The sequence below is a fragment of the Lissotriton helveticus genome, chromosome 8 (assembly GCF_964261635.1).
Source record: "Lissotriton helveticus chromosome 8, aLisHel1.1, whole genome shotgun sequence".
NCBI classification, from domain to species: domain Eukaryota; kingdom Metazoa; phylum Chordata; class Amphibia; order Caudata; family Salamandridae; genus Lissotriton; species Lissotriton helveticus.
The window spans coordinates 355,130,255-355,148,570 of NC_136069.1; the positions used below are offsets into that span (position 1 = coordinate 355,130,255).

Genomic DNA, 18,316 nt, shown 5'->3' on the forward strand with positions numbered 1-18,316 from the left:
CGCCTACCCCCATGCCCCGCTATCTTCCGCTCAGACTCCCGCGGCATCCCCAGTGCGGGTGGCCGGCATAACACTTCAAAGGGTATTCAACCCGGGATGCCGCCGTCTTGCAAAATGGCGGCGCCGTCACCCGTGTCGCGGCATCCGCTTCAGCGCCCCCTCACCGTCTCTCATAGTATGTTACCGAAGCTCGACCCTTCACAGAGCAAGCTGGTGGGCCGCGGGGTTTCACAGGATTTTGATTGATGTTCCCCGGTCTTTCTCTTCGCGGCGGTCACTTCCGGTTTGTGGTGCCTGCCGCGGCCGCACTTCCGCCCGGACACCGCCTCTGCTGCAGTCCGCTGCTTGCCGGAGGGTGCTAGGCCCCGTCAGTCGCGCCTTCCTTTCGTCGAGTTTCTGATGCGCCGCTGCTCCCAATTTAATCCACTGGCTGCCGCTTGGTCACCAGTCCGGAGCCGCCTCTTCCGAGCCGATTTTTAAAACGGATGCGTGTGCGGATTGATGCGGGATGTCGCCTTACGCCGGGAGCCTCTCTAGGTTGCTGCCGCCATCATCGGCTGCTAGCCACGCCCCCTCGGCATTAATAACTTTGCAAAGGTAACAGCGGACTACAAATACCAGCAAACCTTGAGGGAGAGCCAGCCTTGCGAGGCCACCAACAGAGGGCAGAAACCCTCATTAGTAACAAATGTGTTGGGGCAGCTGTTTTACCTCAAATTGCCGTGGCGTCCTTCTCCTTTGATAAAGGTCAGTGTATGACCGAAATGCATTAGGAAATGCTACATCTGCAAGCAGCAAATAAATGCTTTTAAAATCACGGAAGGTGAGCGACTCAATCTTTCTCTTGGAGAGGAACTTGGTTTATGTTATGAGGCTTGGTCCCGCCTCGAGTTATGCTCCCCCATCAAGAGCGCCGAATACTGCCCGAACCTGGACCAAGTTAGATGTCTGCGAAAGCTTCAAGGGCAGTTGAGCAGCCTCCAAGGACTGGACTTTGGAACGGTCCCCAGCAGCCTGAAAAGCGGCGTGCTGGGATTTCGTGACACTTCACTTGCAGCATGACAAACACGGCATTAATAACTTTGCAAAGGTAACAGCGGACTACAAATACCAGCACACCTTGAGGGAGAGCCAGCCCTGCGAGGCCACCACCAGAGGGCAAAAACCCTCATTAGTAACAAATGTGTTGGGGCAGCTGTTTTACCTTAAATTGCCGTGGCGTCCTTCTCTTTGATAAAGGTCAGTGTATGACCGAAATGCATTAGGAAATGCTACATCTGCAAGCAGCAAATAAATGCTTTTAAAATCACGGAAGGTGAGCGACTCAATCTTTCTCTTGGAGAGGAACTTGGTTTATGTATGTATGTATGTATATATATATATATATATATATATATATATATATATATATATACATGCATATATAAATACGAATATAAATGCATGCATACATATACAGATATGCATACATATGCATGTTATGTACCGGAAAGTTTGAAAAACACTAATAAAAGCAAAGCTAAAAAGTCACCTAATTACAAACAGAATTGCTTTAGCTTAAACAAGGGCGAGACCTATGACATTTTCAACGCTTGTTTACTTTGGTTTCATCAAGAAGGCATTCAGATGTGTCACACATTTGCCATAAACTTTGAATGTTAGCACTCTAGTTGCTCATTAGATCACTGTAGTAAAGCTACTGCTCACCAGGGAAGTCTGCTGCTGGTATTCAAAGTGCATGTTTCAGTCTGCATGTCAGAATTGTTTAATGAACCAGAAGAAGATTTGAGAAGTCACTCAAAATTTGCCCTAATTTTCTTTCTGCAGCACTAATCATACTTTCTATGCCAGAATGAACCCCCTCATTTTGTTCCTTTTTAAATTAAATGTTTTAAGCGTTACCACTATATTCCAATCAAGATGGCTTCAGGTGTGCCATACGTTTGTCATAAGTAGGACTGTTAGCGCTCTAGTTGTTCTTTAGAACACTCTGGGAAGCTGCAATAGAACAAAAAGGTATCAACTGGCAGTCTCTGCCCTTGTTGGATGTTCATGTTTTACTGAGAATGTCAGACTTCATTCTCACATGACTGAGAAAGATAATGTGAATTTACAGAAAATATGCTCTCAGTTTAGCTTATAGATCACCTTCCAACCCTCTGTGGGAAAAGCATGAGAAAATAGTTTTCTCTCAAACATGATTCATGATATCCCAGCAGAAGGTTTTTTTTCACATGGTAAAATCACCGTAGAACACACCACAATTCCTAAAATGAGTATGGTACCATCAACAAATGATTTGTGGGAGGAGCCAAGCGGCGAACAAAGATGGCCGCATAAGCTCCCGGCTCCGCCGACCTCCGTCTGCTGCTTGATGATCCTGCCAGAAATCCTGATTTCACGCCTGACCCCCGTGCGGATCAACTATTACTGAAACTGGCGATGTGGTCCCGAGAACTTTACCACCCTGACTGACGGAGTTTTGTCGTGTGGAAGATCTCGGCCTACCTTCTCCTGTGAGCCGGGACCTTGAGTACTGGCCCTGCCGGGTTACAGTTCAACAACTGTGGAAAAGTAAATTTTGCCATGTTCTGTGTCCCTACGTGTTCCCCATCCTATGTTGTATGTGCATGATTAATATGCATATGTATTCTCCGTGATCGATTAAAGACGCAATTACAGTTGTGTCCATCTCTAGTATGCCAGTTTCCAGTTCTCGTGAAAGCTACGAGTATTAGGCCTATGTAAAGTTACGTTGCCACGTTTCTCAGTGTGCACGTTATTTCATTGTAAAATCCCCGTTTCTAGGCCTCAAAAGGGCCCGGACACCAGATTCAGCTCCCGTCTCCTGAGCCCTCGCTGAGGAGCGATACAGCCCCCACCGGTATCCCTGACCCTTCACTTACTTCCTGCCTCACAGTGCCCGGCTCGGCCTGGCTCTCTGCCTGCCAGTCTGCCAAGAGTATGTTATGATTCTAGTTATCAGTCCAGCCCTCCTTCTCTGCATTCCTAAGCTACTGAATCGCATCAATAGTTTCCGTCATGGTCTAGCCTTTACGTCTCCATGTAAGAGAAATACTGTATTTATGGTCATTTAATATTCTTCAACACGCACTACATGTAGAATAATGCATGCACCAGTCTTAGTGTCTGTTAGCCTTTACCCCGATAACTTTTGGATTCTATCAACATGTTCTCTAAACATCAGATACTAGATAGTGTTTAGGTACATGTCGCCCTGACTCTCCAGACTTCAGTCTCTGCTCCTAGCGCAGAAGTCATAGCCCCCAGCTTCTCCTAGTAACACGTCATTGTCAGTTTGCGCGCACCACTAGGTTAGAGGTTCCAGCTCCTTAGGTAGCCCCCTCCATGTTTCCGCCCCATTTTTATGACATATTCTGTTACGTTTACATCACATGTCTATGTTCACGCCTCTTGTTACACCTACTTTCACCCTTATCTTTCGCGACTGCTATTGACCACACCCACTGCTCCGCCTATTGTATGTACTGTAATGCAATTGTTTTAGTATATATACTTGTGCACTGTTATTAAATGTTACGCCGACTCCGATCCTGCCCCCGGCAGCGCTGCCATCCTAGTCCTGTGCAGGTTGTCCTGTTCCTGTCCTTATGCTGTATTAAACCTGCAAACTCCTACTACCTCGAATCTTGACTCTTATTTATTGAGCTATCTGTTATTACTATATCCAGTCAAAAATAGATCCGGTATTATTTATTTATATACCACATAATGGCGCCCGAACAGGGACTTGCCCTTTCCCCACGCGCCGGTGAAGCCACGCAAGCCCCCTGATCCTCTGCAGCCGTGACGGAACCATCCCGGCCACGTGCAGATATTTCTGCTTCAAGTATCCCTCTGGCCCACGGAGGAGACGGAGGTTGCGGTCCAGCATCCAGACGAGGCGGTGGAGGAACGCGGCGAGTCCCGACCAGAGCCCAAGCCGAGAGTCCAAGGTCCGAGGTATCCGGAGGCCCACCCGTAACAGAAGTCCGAAGTGTGTCCGTCCGGCGTCGTAGCAGTCCAGTCCAGTCCGAGGCCTTCCGTTCTTGCTGCCCGGTGAGTACCGTTGCTGGGGTAGTATCTAGACAGGGTCAATCTAATTGACTCTGGTCCGTGGGTTTGGTGGTACACAGATCCAACGCGAAGTGTCCACTTAGGTGGATGCGGGTCCTGACGCGTCTCTTTATGAGACCGGTAAGTTTCGTACTGTTTCAGCAGTGCATCTAGTTTCTGTTCTAGTCAGTTCTGTTCTCGAGAAAATTCATGTATTCTGTTTTCAGTATTCCAGGTAGTATTTTGTCAAGACTGTTATTTTAAAATGTCATTCATGTATTTTAATGTCGTGGAATGAAAGTGGTGTAATTATCGTGTTCATTGTGTATTGTATTGTGTCTAGATTACAGTCCAGTCATGCCTTTGTTTTCCAAACTACGTCAGTTAAAAACTAGAAAAGGTCTGTTAGAAGAAGCAGTTCCTGTCCCGCCTAGGGACAGTCCAGGTCATTTTATGTATCAAAAGCATGGCATAAGTGCCATATTGTATCTAGACTTATGGGTGGAGTACACCAAAGAGTTAGAGGAAAAGTATAGATGGCCCGTATCAGGTACGTGGGATGCCGAGTGCATCATGCGAGTAGAAGAAGCATTATGGAAAAAGAAAGCCAGACAGTCACAGAAAGATGCCATCGAGTTATGGCGCAAAGAATCTCATAAAAGAACCGAAAAAGAAATCAGAAAGTCAGAATTAAGTAGAGAATCCATAGAAAGAGCCCAAGAAAGGGAATCAATCGAAATAGGTGAACGAGTTAAAACCGAACAGTCAGACAGACAGAGGAATGCCCTCATTAAGGGTATGTATCCTCTTCTTGCCGAGGGCTTGCCAAAAGCGACCCCGGAGGCATCCAGTAATTTTCCGCCACCATTAGTTCCGACCAAGCTACGTCACAAACCGACCGCAGCTGATATTTTTATCTCGTCCTATTTGGACGACACAGTCCCAGAATATGCAAATCCTGTTCCGTCAGTTCCTGTAAATGATGAAATTCCTGCTCCTCCAGTCACCAGGGCACCTGTTGCAGTACCTGCTACGGTACCCCCGGTCCAGCCCGTAGTACAACTTCCCGCCACATCAGTCACTCTGCCAGCACGAAGAGTATCAGTCGACGATTCCAGTTTAGGGGTCGCAGGAGGAGGTCCTCCTGGTACCCCGCCGCCACACCAACGTGTAACGTTAGTCGAGTTACATGAACGTGCGTTACAGCGTACGCCCAAATATAAGTCCGTTGCAGAAATCCGACGAGCTCTTACTGAATGCCGCTATGATCCAGTCACAGGCGATGATAGTACGGTTATATATTCCATACGTGTAAGACGGGTGACCGGGTATTTGGACACCCTACCGGATATGAAAGAAGATCTAGACAGAATATATCGTTTCATCCGTACAGGGGATGATCCAGAAAGTATTGGCGAAGCCATGTCTCAAAGGAAAGCTGAGATCCAGCTCATGATATTAAAATTTCTGATTAATTGTTTAATAAGGGAACAAGGTTATCCGACCAAAGATCCGGCCGAAATGAGAACCCTGACCAGGTGGAGTGATAATATAGCCGAGGGTAAGCACAGAACCATCAGTAGTATAGAGAGTATGTACAAGAAAATTCGTAAGGAAATAATAAGGTTACACGAACAACGTAAAACAGCACAAGTAAGTGAGAAAGAGAATGACTCTCCTACCGAAGAGGTAGAGGACGAGAATCCCGCCAGAATAGCGTATGTAGGTAAATCTAGATTTCCAGGCCGACATTTACGCCTAGAACACAAGAAAGTCTTTCATCATCCAGCACCAGAACAAGGCTCTCTAGAACAAGTGTTTCAAGCTACCGATCACATTCTGAAATCACGAATCGGTTATAGTGAGTTAAGTACTATGCATAAACAAGAACTAGCCCGATCAGCAGTCCGATGGGTTACTGATTCTACCACCTTTCCAGACGAAATAGTGGCACAAATGTTTCTGAAACTGCCCCCAGCCGAGCAGCGACTGGTGGGTATGTATATGATTCAGCACCTCATTACCTTGTATGAGGGTCAACATTCTGATCCAGGTCCGTTACATGATGTCCTGAACGAGTTACTCCAGTATAGATGGAAAGGTTTAGGTACCGATTTAATTAGTGTCATTCTAGAACAGCGTCATAAATATAGTATGTTTTTGAACCCGCATTTTGTTCACGTCTCACCTCCAGAAAGTAAACCGTTTTACATAGATAGACAGAATCCGTTACGAGAAGTACACCCAGTCAGGACAGCAGATGGTGAAATGCAACGAGTATTTGTTTACACCCCGATTACAAAGATGGAACTCTTAGAGATGAAGAAATTAATCCCCTGTCACGACAAAGATCCAGCAGGGTTCCACCGAGAGTTAAAGGACATGCTCCGTATGGGAGAATATACGTATCCAGATATTATTAAAATGCTAAAGGTCCTGTTGCCCGCAGGGGTATACGAAAAACTCAAGGAAAAAGAATGGGAGGTGGGAGAGAAAAAGATCGATTGGGCAGTTCTAGAAGCTGAAGATAAGATACGAGTACCAGGTACCGGTCTTGGAGAGAAATGTAAAGAATTACCAGAACTGTTAATACAAGTTTTGCCCAGATTGTTAGCCACTAAAAAGGAAGACTGGGATGCAATCTCAGCCTGTAAACAGAAACAAGATGAAGACACTAGTGATTTTTATTCTAGATTTGAAAAATGTTTCATTATAAACAGTGGATTGAAGACGAGTAGCGAGTCATACCCTCATCTTTTTGTTACTAAACTAGTCGAGAATTCAAGTCCACAAGTTAAGAATCGAGTTTTGAAAGTCGAAAGTACATGGCAAGCTAGTACCCCGTCCCAGATGTTACAGATGCTCCAGTATCACCAGAATAGAATAAGAGAAGAGCAAGAACACGAGAGAAGACGTATGAAAGACACGAAAATGAAAGTACTAGTTGCACAATCTGTTCCTCAAGACAGTCAGAAGAGGGGTCCGAATCAAGTCAGTCATCCTGCAGCTCCCGTTAAAGGGACATGCAATTATTGTAAACAGCCAGGTCATTTTATAAACAAGTGTGCAGTTCTGAAACATAATATAGCCACTGGTAAGACTAAAGAAAGACCACGTCCGCCTAGACAAGAACAAGTTTCACAGACTTCTCAGCCACAGAATGCACAACAGACAGTTCCAGCGCCGCAGCCTATCGCTGCAACACAGCATGTTACACAGCAGATGTATCAGTATGCTCAGACAGAGTATCCAGAGTACCAACAATACTCATGAAACAGCCTAGAGAGGGAGGTAGGCTTGCCTCTCATCGAGATTCCTGTAGATCAAGAAGGTCCCTATATTCATAGTCAAATATTAGGAAAAGACAGAAAGTTTCTGATTGATACAGGGGCAAGTAGGACTACCATAAGTCACGACGAGGTTCCAGGGGCTCCGCTCTCAGGCTCTAGAAATGTTTCCCTTGGATTTTCAGGAAAGCCTATTGTAAACGAGATTTCAAAGCCAGTTATTCTAGAAGTAGGTCCATTGTCCCGCACTACTGATCTATTACTTACAAAATCATGTCCAGAAAATCTGTTAGGCATTAAGACACTGAAAGAACTAGGTGCAGTTATTTGCTGTTCCCCAGAGGGAATACGTTTGTTTTTACGTGACTTCAAGGGTCACTATGTATTACGAGATTTTGATCCGAGATTGTCTAATGTCCCGCAGCATCTATGGGCGCAAGGTCCAACTGATGTAGGTTACATGCAAATCACACCCCATCGTGTGACTCTCAAACACGGTGTAGTGTTACCACGAATCAGACAGTACAGATTACCACCTGAGGCTGTAGCAGCCTTATCTAAAATAATTGACGAGCTCATGGCTCAAGGAGTAGTTGTAGAAACTGACTCCAATGTATGTAATTCTCCGATCATTCCAGTCATGAAACGTACTGATCCAAATGCACCCCCAGTATATCGATTAGTGATTGACCTTCGAGAACTCAATAAATGTATTATTCCCCAGTACCCAGTTGTTCCAGATATTTCATCCCTGTTGACAGCCATTGATTCTGAGGCAATATTCTTTACCGTAATTGACCTCAAGAACGCGTTTTTCAGTGTCCCCATTCATCCGGACAGCCAGTACCTTTTTGGTTTTTGTTTAAATGGAAGGAGCTATAAATTCACACGAGCTCCTCAAGGTTTCACAGAAAGTCCTAGCATTTACAGTCAAGCACTTAAGAGACAACTAGACAACATTCACATGCCAACTAACACTGCCCTGCTCCAGTATGCGATGATCTACTGATCACAGCCCGTTCTGAACGTGCTTGCAAGCGAGCATCACTTACAGTCTTGTATTTCCTTGCCGAGATGGGGCACAAGGTGTCCCCTTCAAAGCTTCAATTCTGTGTCCAGCAAGTGATCTACTTAGGCCACTTACTGTCCAAGTGGGGTAGGCAGTTGACACCCGATCGTATCCAGTTAATAGCGAGTCTTCCTCAGCCCAAGACACAGAAGGAGGTACGTGCTTTTATCGGCCTTACTTCTTATTGCAGACAATGGATTCCTCAGTATGCATTTCTAGCCAAGCCACTGATACAGTTAACGACACAGGAGGCAGCCGTATCGACTGTCCTCCCTTGGACATCTGAACATACACTTAGCTTCAATGAGTTAAAGAAAGCTCTATGTCAAGCTCCTGTTCTAGCTACACCAAACTACAGTAAGCCTTTTACACTTTTTGTTACAGAACGTGATGGTACAGCATTATCTGTTCTCACACAAGATCAAGCAGGACAATACAAGCCTTGTGCTTATTTTTCGAGCACATTAGATCCAGTAGCCCAGGCTCTGCCTGCGTGCCTCAAGTCAGTTGCAGCCACAGCACTAGCTATCAGACAAAGTGATTCCATAGTATTAGGACACTCCTTGACAGTACAAGTTCCACATTCCGTGGAAGTTCTTTTAAACCGAACACAGACTCAGCACTTGACAGTTGCACGTTTAACAGGTTATGAACTGACACTGTTCCAGCCACACATAGAAATCAGACGCTGCAACGTTCTAAATCCCGCTACACTGTTACCGTCAGTTAATTCGAATCCTGCCACACACGACTGTGTGGAAGTAGTTAACACTATGACTAAGCCAAGACAAGATCTGACAGATATTCCATTACCAGATCCTGACCTGACACTTTATGTGGATGGTTCATGTATGAGAACAAGTACAGGAGAACTAGTAGCCGCGTATGCAGTGACTACTGACACTGAAGTTATAGAAACACACCGTATTGACACCCTGTCTGCTCAAGCAGCAGAGCTAGTTGCTCTGACACAAGCCTGCATACACGCCAAGAACCTGAAAGTCAATGTTTACACAGATTCACGCTATGCATTTGGAGTCGTACACGACTTTGGAGTGCTCTGGCAGGAGAGAGGTTTCATGACTTCTCATGGAACCAAGATTCAGCATGGTCTCCTTATTCAAGCTCTGTTAGATGCCATACATTTACCGACATCCATTGCCATCATGAAATGCAAAGCACACACGAAAGTTACAGACATTATTTCTCAAGGTAATGATCTAGCAGATCGAACAGCCAAGCTTACAGCACAGACTCCAGACATGTCAGTTAATCCGACACAGACACATACTCCAGATCCGACTACTAGTATGACAGTTAAGGACCCCACTCAAGATGTCATAGATATCCAGTTACATGCTACTCCCGATGAAATCAAGAAATGGTCTGAACAAGGAGGGGTCCAGACAGATCAGGGATGGGTAACGGCGGGGAAAGCCACATGGTTTCTCCCCGACTCTATGGTTCAAGTCATTATCAATACCGCACATAGTCCAGCACACTTAGGAGAAAAAGCCATGTTAGACAGTATCCAGAACATTTGGTTTAACAAGCATTTACGAGCTGCAGCCAAGCAGAAAGTCCGTACCTGTATGATATGTTGCCAGTTTAATCCAGGTAAAAGTGTCCCGGTGGAACAAGGTGGATTCCAGCCCCCTGACCACCCTTTTGAAGCCCTCCAGATGGATTATATTCAGATGGAGCGATGTCGAGGTTTCAAGTATGTCCTTGTAGTTGTATGCGCTTTGTCCAGGTGGACAGAAGCATATCCAGTCCCAGATTACACAGCCGCGACCACTGCCAAGCAGTTGGTTCGTGAATTCTTCCCCCGCTATGGACTCCCTAGGGTCGTATATTCTGATAACGGCCAGCCATTCTCATCTGAACTGATGAAACACGTTTCCCTGTTGTTAGGATACCAGTGGAAGTTCCATTGTGTACGCCATCCTGAAGCAGCCGGTCTAGTAGAGAGACATAACCAGACCCTGAAAATCCGCATTGCTAAAGTTTGTAAAGAGAAAGGTGTGGACTGGCTAGTAGCTCTGCCAGTCGCTCTGTTTTATATGCGCATGGTCGCACATTCCAGATCAGGTCTGTCCCCGTACGAGGTCGTTTTTGGCCGCCCCCCGAATATGTGGGGTACACCTAGACCCCGAAGTATTACAGATGTTTCAAGTAATATGCTGACAGATTACCTAGCTTCCTTGATGTCTGCCCTACACTCTTGTCGTTCACAGGTTGCCGCCGCATTTCCAGACAATACCGAGGTGGCACCGCATGAAATCGTTCCCGGAAGTCTGGTTCTCGTAAGGAACTTTGACCGTTCAAGTCCGCTGGAGCCCCGCTGGAAGGAGCCCAAGCAAGTCCTCCTGGCCACCCGTACTGCCGTCAAACTGGAAGGCAGGAAGGGCTGGGTGCATTTGTCGCATGTAAAGAAGTTTTATGGACTAAAGACTGTTTCCAAGAACATTTCCGAGGATTTTAAAGACTGCCAAAGTACTATTCTCAAGGACTGTCCCGCAAAAGACACTGATTCAAAGCCCTCCCTGTTAGAGAAAACTCCGCAGCAGGAGTATAAGTTGAAATTAAGGTCTAGTAAAATAAGTCAGCCAGTTTGATTGTCTAAGTCCTCCCCTAGGTGAAACGGTTAGACCGGTTTCTGACATGTATAAAATAGACCCCCATAGAGAGAGAGTTAGTGAGAACTCTAAAAGTTGCATTATTATTTTATGTTTCCTGCTATATCTCAGCCTTATGATTACCTGCACGAGTTATGCATTGCATTTATGTTTTCCAATTTCTCATGTAAATAAGTCTTCTAATACTACAGTAGAGCATACGTTTAGTGATCTGCCTCCTCATGAACTATCTTATCGTCTTGCTATGCGAAATAATTCCTTTATCCGCATGTTACATTATTCACACCAGACCAGCAATGCCACTAATTGTTGGGTGTGTGGTCGACTCCCCCCTTTCCAGACACCGAAGGGAGTTCTGCCACTCTTTCCTTATCCATTTTCACATACTGGTTCGTGTGGAGCATGGTCCACGTTAACGTCATCCTCAACTGATATGTCCTTCCTGAACAGTACATGTTTTCCAGACAAGCAAGGTCTTCCCCACAGAACAGGGTTAGATCTAGAAAATGAAGTTTATAATTTGGGTAATTATTCTTCGAATTTTATGGTCCTGAATGTTCAGTCTGATTCTACTCCAGACTTACCTGCTATGTCAGTACTACCAGTCAAAGGCGAATTATGTGTCAGAAATAATGGTTCCGTACATGTAGGACATAGTGATTGTACTACTATTGTCAAGTATAGTGACAGTGGGAAATCTATTTTCAAAGCTTCACGTCATTCTTATTTTGTTTGTGGTCAGACCGCATATGTTCGTCTGCCCCTCGATTGGGAGGGAACTTGTTACATTGCCTTCCTACTGCCACCAGTTTTTCTAGCCCCACCTGACTATCATAGGAACTCCCACCTAGTACATACTAGACACAAGAGAGACCTCCCGATTGTCGATTATACTGAAACTGCTCTAGAACAATACATAGATATCAATAAAGGTGTCTTTCCCTACTTAGGTACTGTCGTGAATAGTAAATTGATACGTAGATTGACCAGAACACTTGAAGCAGTAGAGATTGAGACTACCTCTGCTCTAGGTAACTTAACCGAAGAGCAATCTTTTATGAGAATTGTCGTGCTCCAGAATCGTCTCGTCCTTGACGTCATACTGGCCGATAGGGGCGGGGCATGTAGAGTCATCGGATCTAGTTGCTGCATTTTCATTCCTAATAACGCGCCGTCCGTTTATTCAGCTATAACCAGACTGCATAAAATTGCCCATCTGTTACACCAAAATCCAGGCACCTGGACATGGTCTGGTTGGTTCTGGAGTATAATTTCTGCCTGGGGATGGAAAGTGTTGTCCTTTCTAGGTATTGCAGTAGCGATCACATTCAGTTGCTGCCTCTGTATACAATGTGGCCCTGCGATTTGCGGCATTTGTGCTACCTCTTGTATTCCTAGTCCCAAGTCCCGTCCTAAATCCCGTTCCAAGACAATTCGAGACGAGCAAATGATACTTTATGAGATGATAGATGGTATCATGAATATTGATGTTTCCTGATGGAAACGTAGTGACAAGGAGGGAATGTGGAAAAGTAAATTTTGCCATGTTCTGTGTCCCTACGTGTTCCCCATCCTATGTTGTATGTGCATGATTAATATGCATATGTATTCTCCGTGATCGATTAAAGACGCAATTACAGTTGTGTCCATCTCTAGTATGCCAGTTTCCAGTTCTCGTGAAAGCTACGAGTATTAGGCCTATGTAAAGTTACGTTGCCACGTTTCTCAGTGTGCACGTTATTTCATTGTAAAATCCCCGTTTCTAGGCCTCAAAAGGGCCCGGACACCAGATTCAGCTCCCGTCTCCTGAGCCCTCGCTGAGGAGCGATACAGCCCCCACCTGTATCCCTGACCCTTCACTTACTTCCTGCCTCACAGTGCCCGGCTCGGCCTGGCTCTCTGCCTGCCAGTCTGCCAAGAGTATGTTATGATTCTAGTTATCAGTCCAGCCCTCCTTCTCTGCATTCCTAAGCTACTGAATCGCATCAATAGTTTCCGTCATGGTCTAGCCTTTACGTCTCCATGTAAGAGAAATACTGTATTTATGGTCATTTAATATTCTTCAACACGCACTACATGTAGAATAATGCATGCACCAGTCTTAGTGTCTGTTAGCCTTTACCCCGATAACTTTTGGATTCTATCAACATGTTCTCTAAACATCAGATACTAGATAGTGTTTAGGTACATGTCGCCCTGACTCTCCAGACTTCAGTCTCTGCTCCTAGCGCAGAAGTCATAGCCCCCAGCTTCTCCTAGTAACACGTCATTGTCAGTTTGCGCGCACCACTAGGTTAGAGGTTCCAGCTCCTTAGGTAGCCCCTCCATGTTTCCGCCCCATTTTTATGACATATTCTGTTACGTTTACATCACATGTCTATGTTCACGCCTCTTGTTACACCTACTTTCACCCTTATCTTTCGCGACTGCTATTGACCACACCCACTGCTCCGCCTATTGTATGTACTGTAATGCAATTGTTTTAGTATATATACTTGTGCACTGTTATTAAATGTTACGCCGACTCCGATCCTGCCCCCGGCAGCGCTGCCATCCTAGTCCTGTGCAGGTTGTCCTGTTCCTGTCCTTATGCTGTATTAAACCTGCAAACTCCTACTACCTCGAATCTTGACTCTTATTTATTGAGCTATCTGTTATTACTATATCCAGTCAAAAATAGATCCGGTATTATTTATTTATATACCACACAACAACAGCTGTGGGACCCAGACAGGGTCCGGTCGCTTGACTTGAAGAGTATCCTGTCCCTAGTTTGGTGGAGTGCCTTCGGTTCGGTACACACTGCGGAGGTGTATATATCCTGTAAGTGGCTGTGAGGTCGGGGGTCCCTGTCCCGGCGGCTGGCGCCCACGCTGGGTTGGAGCCCTCGCCCGAGATGCCCTATCACTGCTTGAAAATGCACCTTCAGTCCCCGCCTGCCCTGCTCACGTTTTTATCCCCGGAGGAACTGTGTACTCCGAGGGACACACAGATGGCTGGAATCGAGCGGAGGCGGTGCGGGGTAACAGCGAGCCGTCCTTGAGAACCGTAATGGCCGCCATTTGGGAGCTTCAATCATACACGGATGCCATTTTCTACCATACGATCGCTGGCAACATCGTAACTGAATGATCGTGTACGGACCCTGATCTGTCTGGAGACTTTGGGCTAGCAGTTTTTCCCACGCTACTCGCGGAACCGGATGATCGAGACCCCACTTATGACAGAGCCTCGACACCATTGCCCGGACCACAGAGTGCTAGCGGACTTGTTGATCTGGAGAAATGCCCGCCAATATCGACGCAACCGTCTAATGTGGTGTTCACGGAACTGCCCCTCCCTGGGACTACTGATAACAAGACTCGACGGATGCTGATCTTGTTTTTCGCCCGAGTGGTTCTTTCTTGGCGGTGGAGATCGGGATACTCGAACATTTGGCTGACGAAGGCGAGTGTCATGGCGGCGGATGACTGCGGAAGACTGGGGAGTTTGTTCGGACTCATAATACCGGTTCATGAACTGCCTAGGACTTTGGTTTCTCCTGGAGTTGTGAGGGTACCGTTTGATAGACTCCGTACGAAAAATCGCAGGGGTCAAGGGTGAGACTGTTGGCCTGGTTTTGATTTAAGGGGTGTGTGAAGGATGAGGGATCCGCCATTTTATTGATAGCGGGAGGTGGGACGGTGTCAGACGTCTTCCCTGTGTGATATTGTTCATAACTTTATTGAGTGTTGGCTGGATTCAAGACTAGGGTTGTGCGTTTCAGACGGGGGGTAGTGAGAACGGGGGCATGTGTGATATTCTTCTCCTCCTCTACTTTTCTTTTCTTTTCTTTTCCTTTCTTTTATAACTCTATATTCTTACTATATTTCGGGTTTTGGATACTGGGCGACAGGCACGCTGCTAGGGGGGGTAGGCCGTAGCCATCTGCAGGGGTGCAGGGTGGGGGGTTGGGGGGAGGGGTTTTATTTTTTTTATTTTTTTCCGTTCTTTGTTTCCATGGCCCTTTTTCTTCTCGTTTTTCTGGCTTTCCTTTTACTTTCTCTTTCTCTGGGATTGGGATCAATGAATCTGGTTAATTTTTTGGAATCTCATGGATATGTCGTAACCCGTGCCTCTACATTTACTGTGTCATCGACAACAATGGGCGGGCGCTTGCCTGCTGAACATAGTGATGGTATGCATGCATATATTGATTCGCTCATTTGATTGACTTTGTTTACAGTGTTGGGCTCGCTCATTTGACCCGCTCATTCGATGATTATGTTCTAAAATTTGGCGCCTGATCCCTTCCCCTTTCTTTCCTATTTCTCTGCTTCATATGTGAATTTCATTCGTCTTATTCGAACCTATCCTGATTTTAAAACATAAATTAAACCTCATGTATCCGGTATTATGATCCGTGTGTGCCGAAAAGTTTGTGCTTCTATTGTGCTGCCGTGCCTCCGGGATGTTCGGCTGAATAGCTGTGAACACTTTTTGCATAAATAAAGGTTTTCCAAAAAAAAAAAAAATGATTTGTGGAGTGGTGTGGCTCACTGGTTAGAGGCGGCAGACCCGGAAGCAGAGAACAACCCGGGACCAGGGTTCAATTCCCGACGTGGCAGGTTCGTGGACCAGGGTCAGCGGACTCAACAATTCTCGCCTCGGTGCCTACTCTAACCAGGGATCACACTCGGCAACTCTGGGCATTAAGCTTGCCTCATCTTTACAACGGCCCCCCAGAGACGCCGGGGATGCCTGGTTTCACCTTGGAGATACCCAGAAGGGACCATCTCACAGGAAAAGCCAGGACGGGTTCCCCAGCGGTCTCCAGCGCCCGGACGCTTACGGGCAGCCGTGCGCTTTACAAGTCCAACACATTTACATTTACACATTTACATTTATAATGTAACTAAAGTCTTAAAATCTTCTATTAACTGCAATGCTTTTTAATGAGGTGCTATCATGTATATTGGTCCCAAGATGGCTGCCAACACTTCTTGGATGAAGTGCTGACAACCAATCAGATCTCACGATGAGATGTGTCGTTAGGCTCCGCCCAGATATATATGTATTTTTTTCCTTAAATATCTAAAAAACTACTGAACAGATTTACACAATTTAACAAAAAGGCACAACTCTGAACCAAAGTCTACCTTTCTGCATAATTTGGTGTAATTCCGTTCAGCCGTTTGGGCTGTAGCTGCGATTAAACGTTCCTATGAAAAATTGCATGGGGAAAACACGTTTTGGGACCCCCTTTTTTCTCGTCCCCCGCTTGACGAATCACCCTGAGATTTTCAGGATAGGAGCAGACCGGAGCGCTTCACCAGTTTTGAAAATTTTGCGAAGATTCGTCAACTGGCACCAAAGTTATTTCAAATAGAATGTTGCTGATTTCCTATGGAAAATGGGTCCTAACTATAACTACCTACTGGCAACCGCCAGTAGGTAATATATATATATATTTTATAATCCAAACCTCTCCCAAAGGAAAGAGTGAGCCGCACAACATCGCAGTAAAATTCTGATTTTATTCTGCAGTTAAAAGGCTCCCATTTCCTTATGCATGTCGGCCACCTTGGCCTTCTTCCGAGGAGGAGCTGCAAAAACATCCCGGGGCTGAGTGAGCACACCTTTGAAACCCGGCAGATTCTCTTAATTGGCTTTCCTCCGGTGGACGCCCTGATGGGCTACAATGTAGAGCATGCTGGTTCTTGTAGTGTGTCAGCCAGTCCTCGATACTTTTTACCCTCTAGTGGGTGATGTTTGCTATAGTCTGCAAGTGTCCTATTTGCACGCGATCCCCACACACATCTTTTTCAAATCTGCTGGGGTTCCCAACCAGAAGCAGTTCCTGGTGGCTGCCGTTGCCCTGTTAGTTTTCACTGCAAACACACACGGTCCGTTTCGGGCAATTATGGCGCCCTTTTAAGGACGGTGCGATCTTCGTGGCAGGACCAGATCCACTGTATATATATATATATATATCAATCACTAAGGTACATGTGAGTGGAGTATGTTATCTTTGGATATTTTGTCGCTCAACATTCTCCCCCCAATAATGTGACCATTGAATATTTTGTACTCAATATTCCTAACCTACAACCCAAAAAAGAGACATGCAGCACTCTACAAAACAATCTAATAACAAACAAATGCAACATGAAGTTTCTAATTTCCTGTACATCTCTCCAAGGCTTTTGTGTGTTGAATTGCCAAACCTTTCACCTCTACCTTGTTTATAATTGTTGTATTTCTACTTGTGGAGCCCAGGTGATAGGAGAGAAGGTAAAGTGACAAATATTATGTTATTATACTATTTTATTCAGATGATTGAAAACACATTTTTTATATTTGCCAATATCTGACTATCAATTATCCTTTACTATTATCTAGTTGCATTAATCATGTATTACCAAATGGGCCCAATCATCTGCATTCTTAAAATATGTAGAATACATGATTTTAAAACTATATGTCTGACAGATAATTCTTATTTTGTTAGGTTACAGCTTGTGGATGAAGACAAAGTGCTATTGACCTCCTCTCTTGATTGTGCAGTTCGTCTATGGAGCATGGAAGGGGAGTTTATAGGTCAGTAACATCATAACATATGATACATTTAAAGGACTTCCCTAGAAACTCAAGTTCTTTAGATGGACACATTGTAAAGTGACGGGCATAAGGCTTACAGTGATAAATGACAAAGTTCATCCATTTCCATATTGCATATGATTGCCATTTGCCGTTTGGAGTTGCTTGAGTAGCCACTGGTGTGAAAGCGTGTGCAAGAGAGGTTAATCTGGGATGCAACATGACAAAACACTGTATTCAATTATATCGCATTTATAATAAATGTATGTATTAGTTGGTCAATGAAAGCGTCTATTTAAGATTTGATGGCTTCCTCTTTAAATGTTCATTTAGGCTTTGGGGGGCCTATAAATGTTGTCTCGTTTGACCATTCTGTACTAAACCTTCAGAAAGAATATTTGAGCAACATAGAATTTTCTATCCTGTTTGGTGCAGATTGGCCAAAAGAGGTAAAAGGCTTAGCAAGCCCCTGCACATTATTTTACCTATTAATTTTCAGATGTTGTCCAGTGAGAATGTAAAACCACTTAACAGTTTTTCAAATTTAGTTTACAGACAGTGGTTTCTGGTCCAAATATGTCCAGGATTCAGGTATGCAATATGAATAGGTACTCCGGATACGGGCATCTCAGATTTAGATTTCAAACCCAAACTATGCAATTAAT

The 18,316-nt window shown here is 45.1% G+C and overlaps 1 protein-coding gene across 1 annotated transcript in view; it reads left to right on the top strand.

Moving 5' to 3' along the window:
- Positions 1-18,316, top strand: part of LOC144771636 (cilia- and flagella-associated protein 337-like) — a 556,113-nt gene that overhangs the window by 514,752 nt on the left and 23,045 nt on the right. Inside the window, exon 27 of the mRNA XM_078656000.1 lies at positions 17,563-17,651. Within this exon, the coding sequence (XP_078512126.1) occupies positions 17,563-17,651 (89 nt within the window). The remainder of the gene's footprint in view (positions 1-17,562; positions 17,652-18,316) is intronic.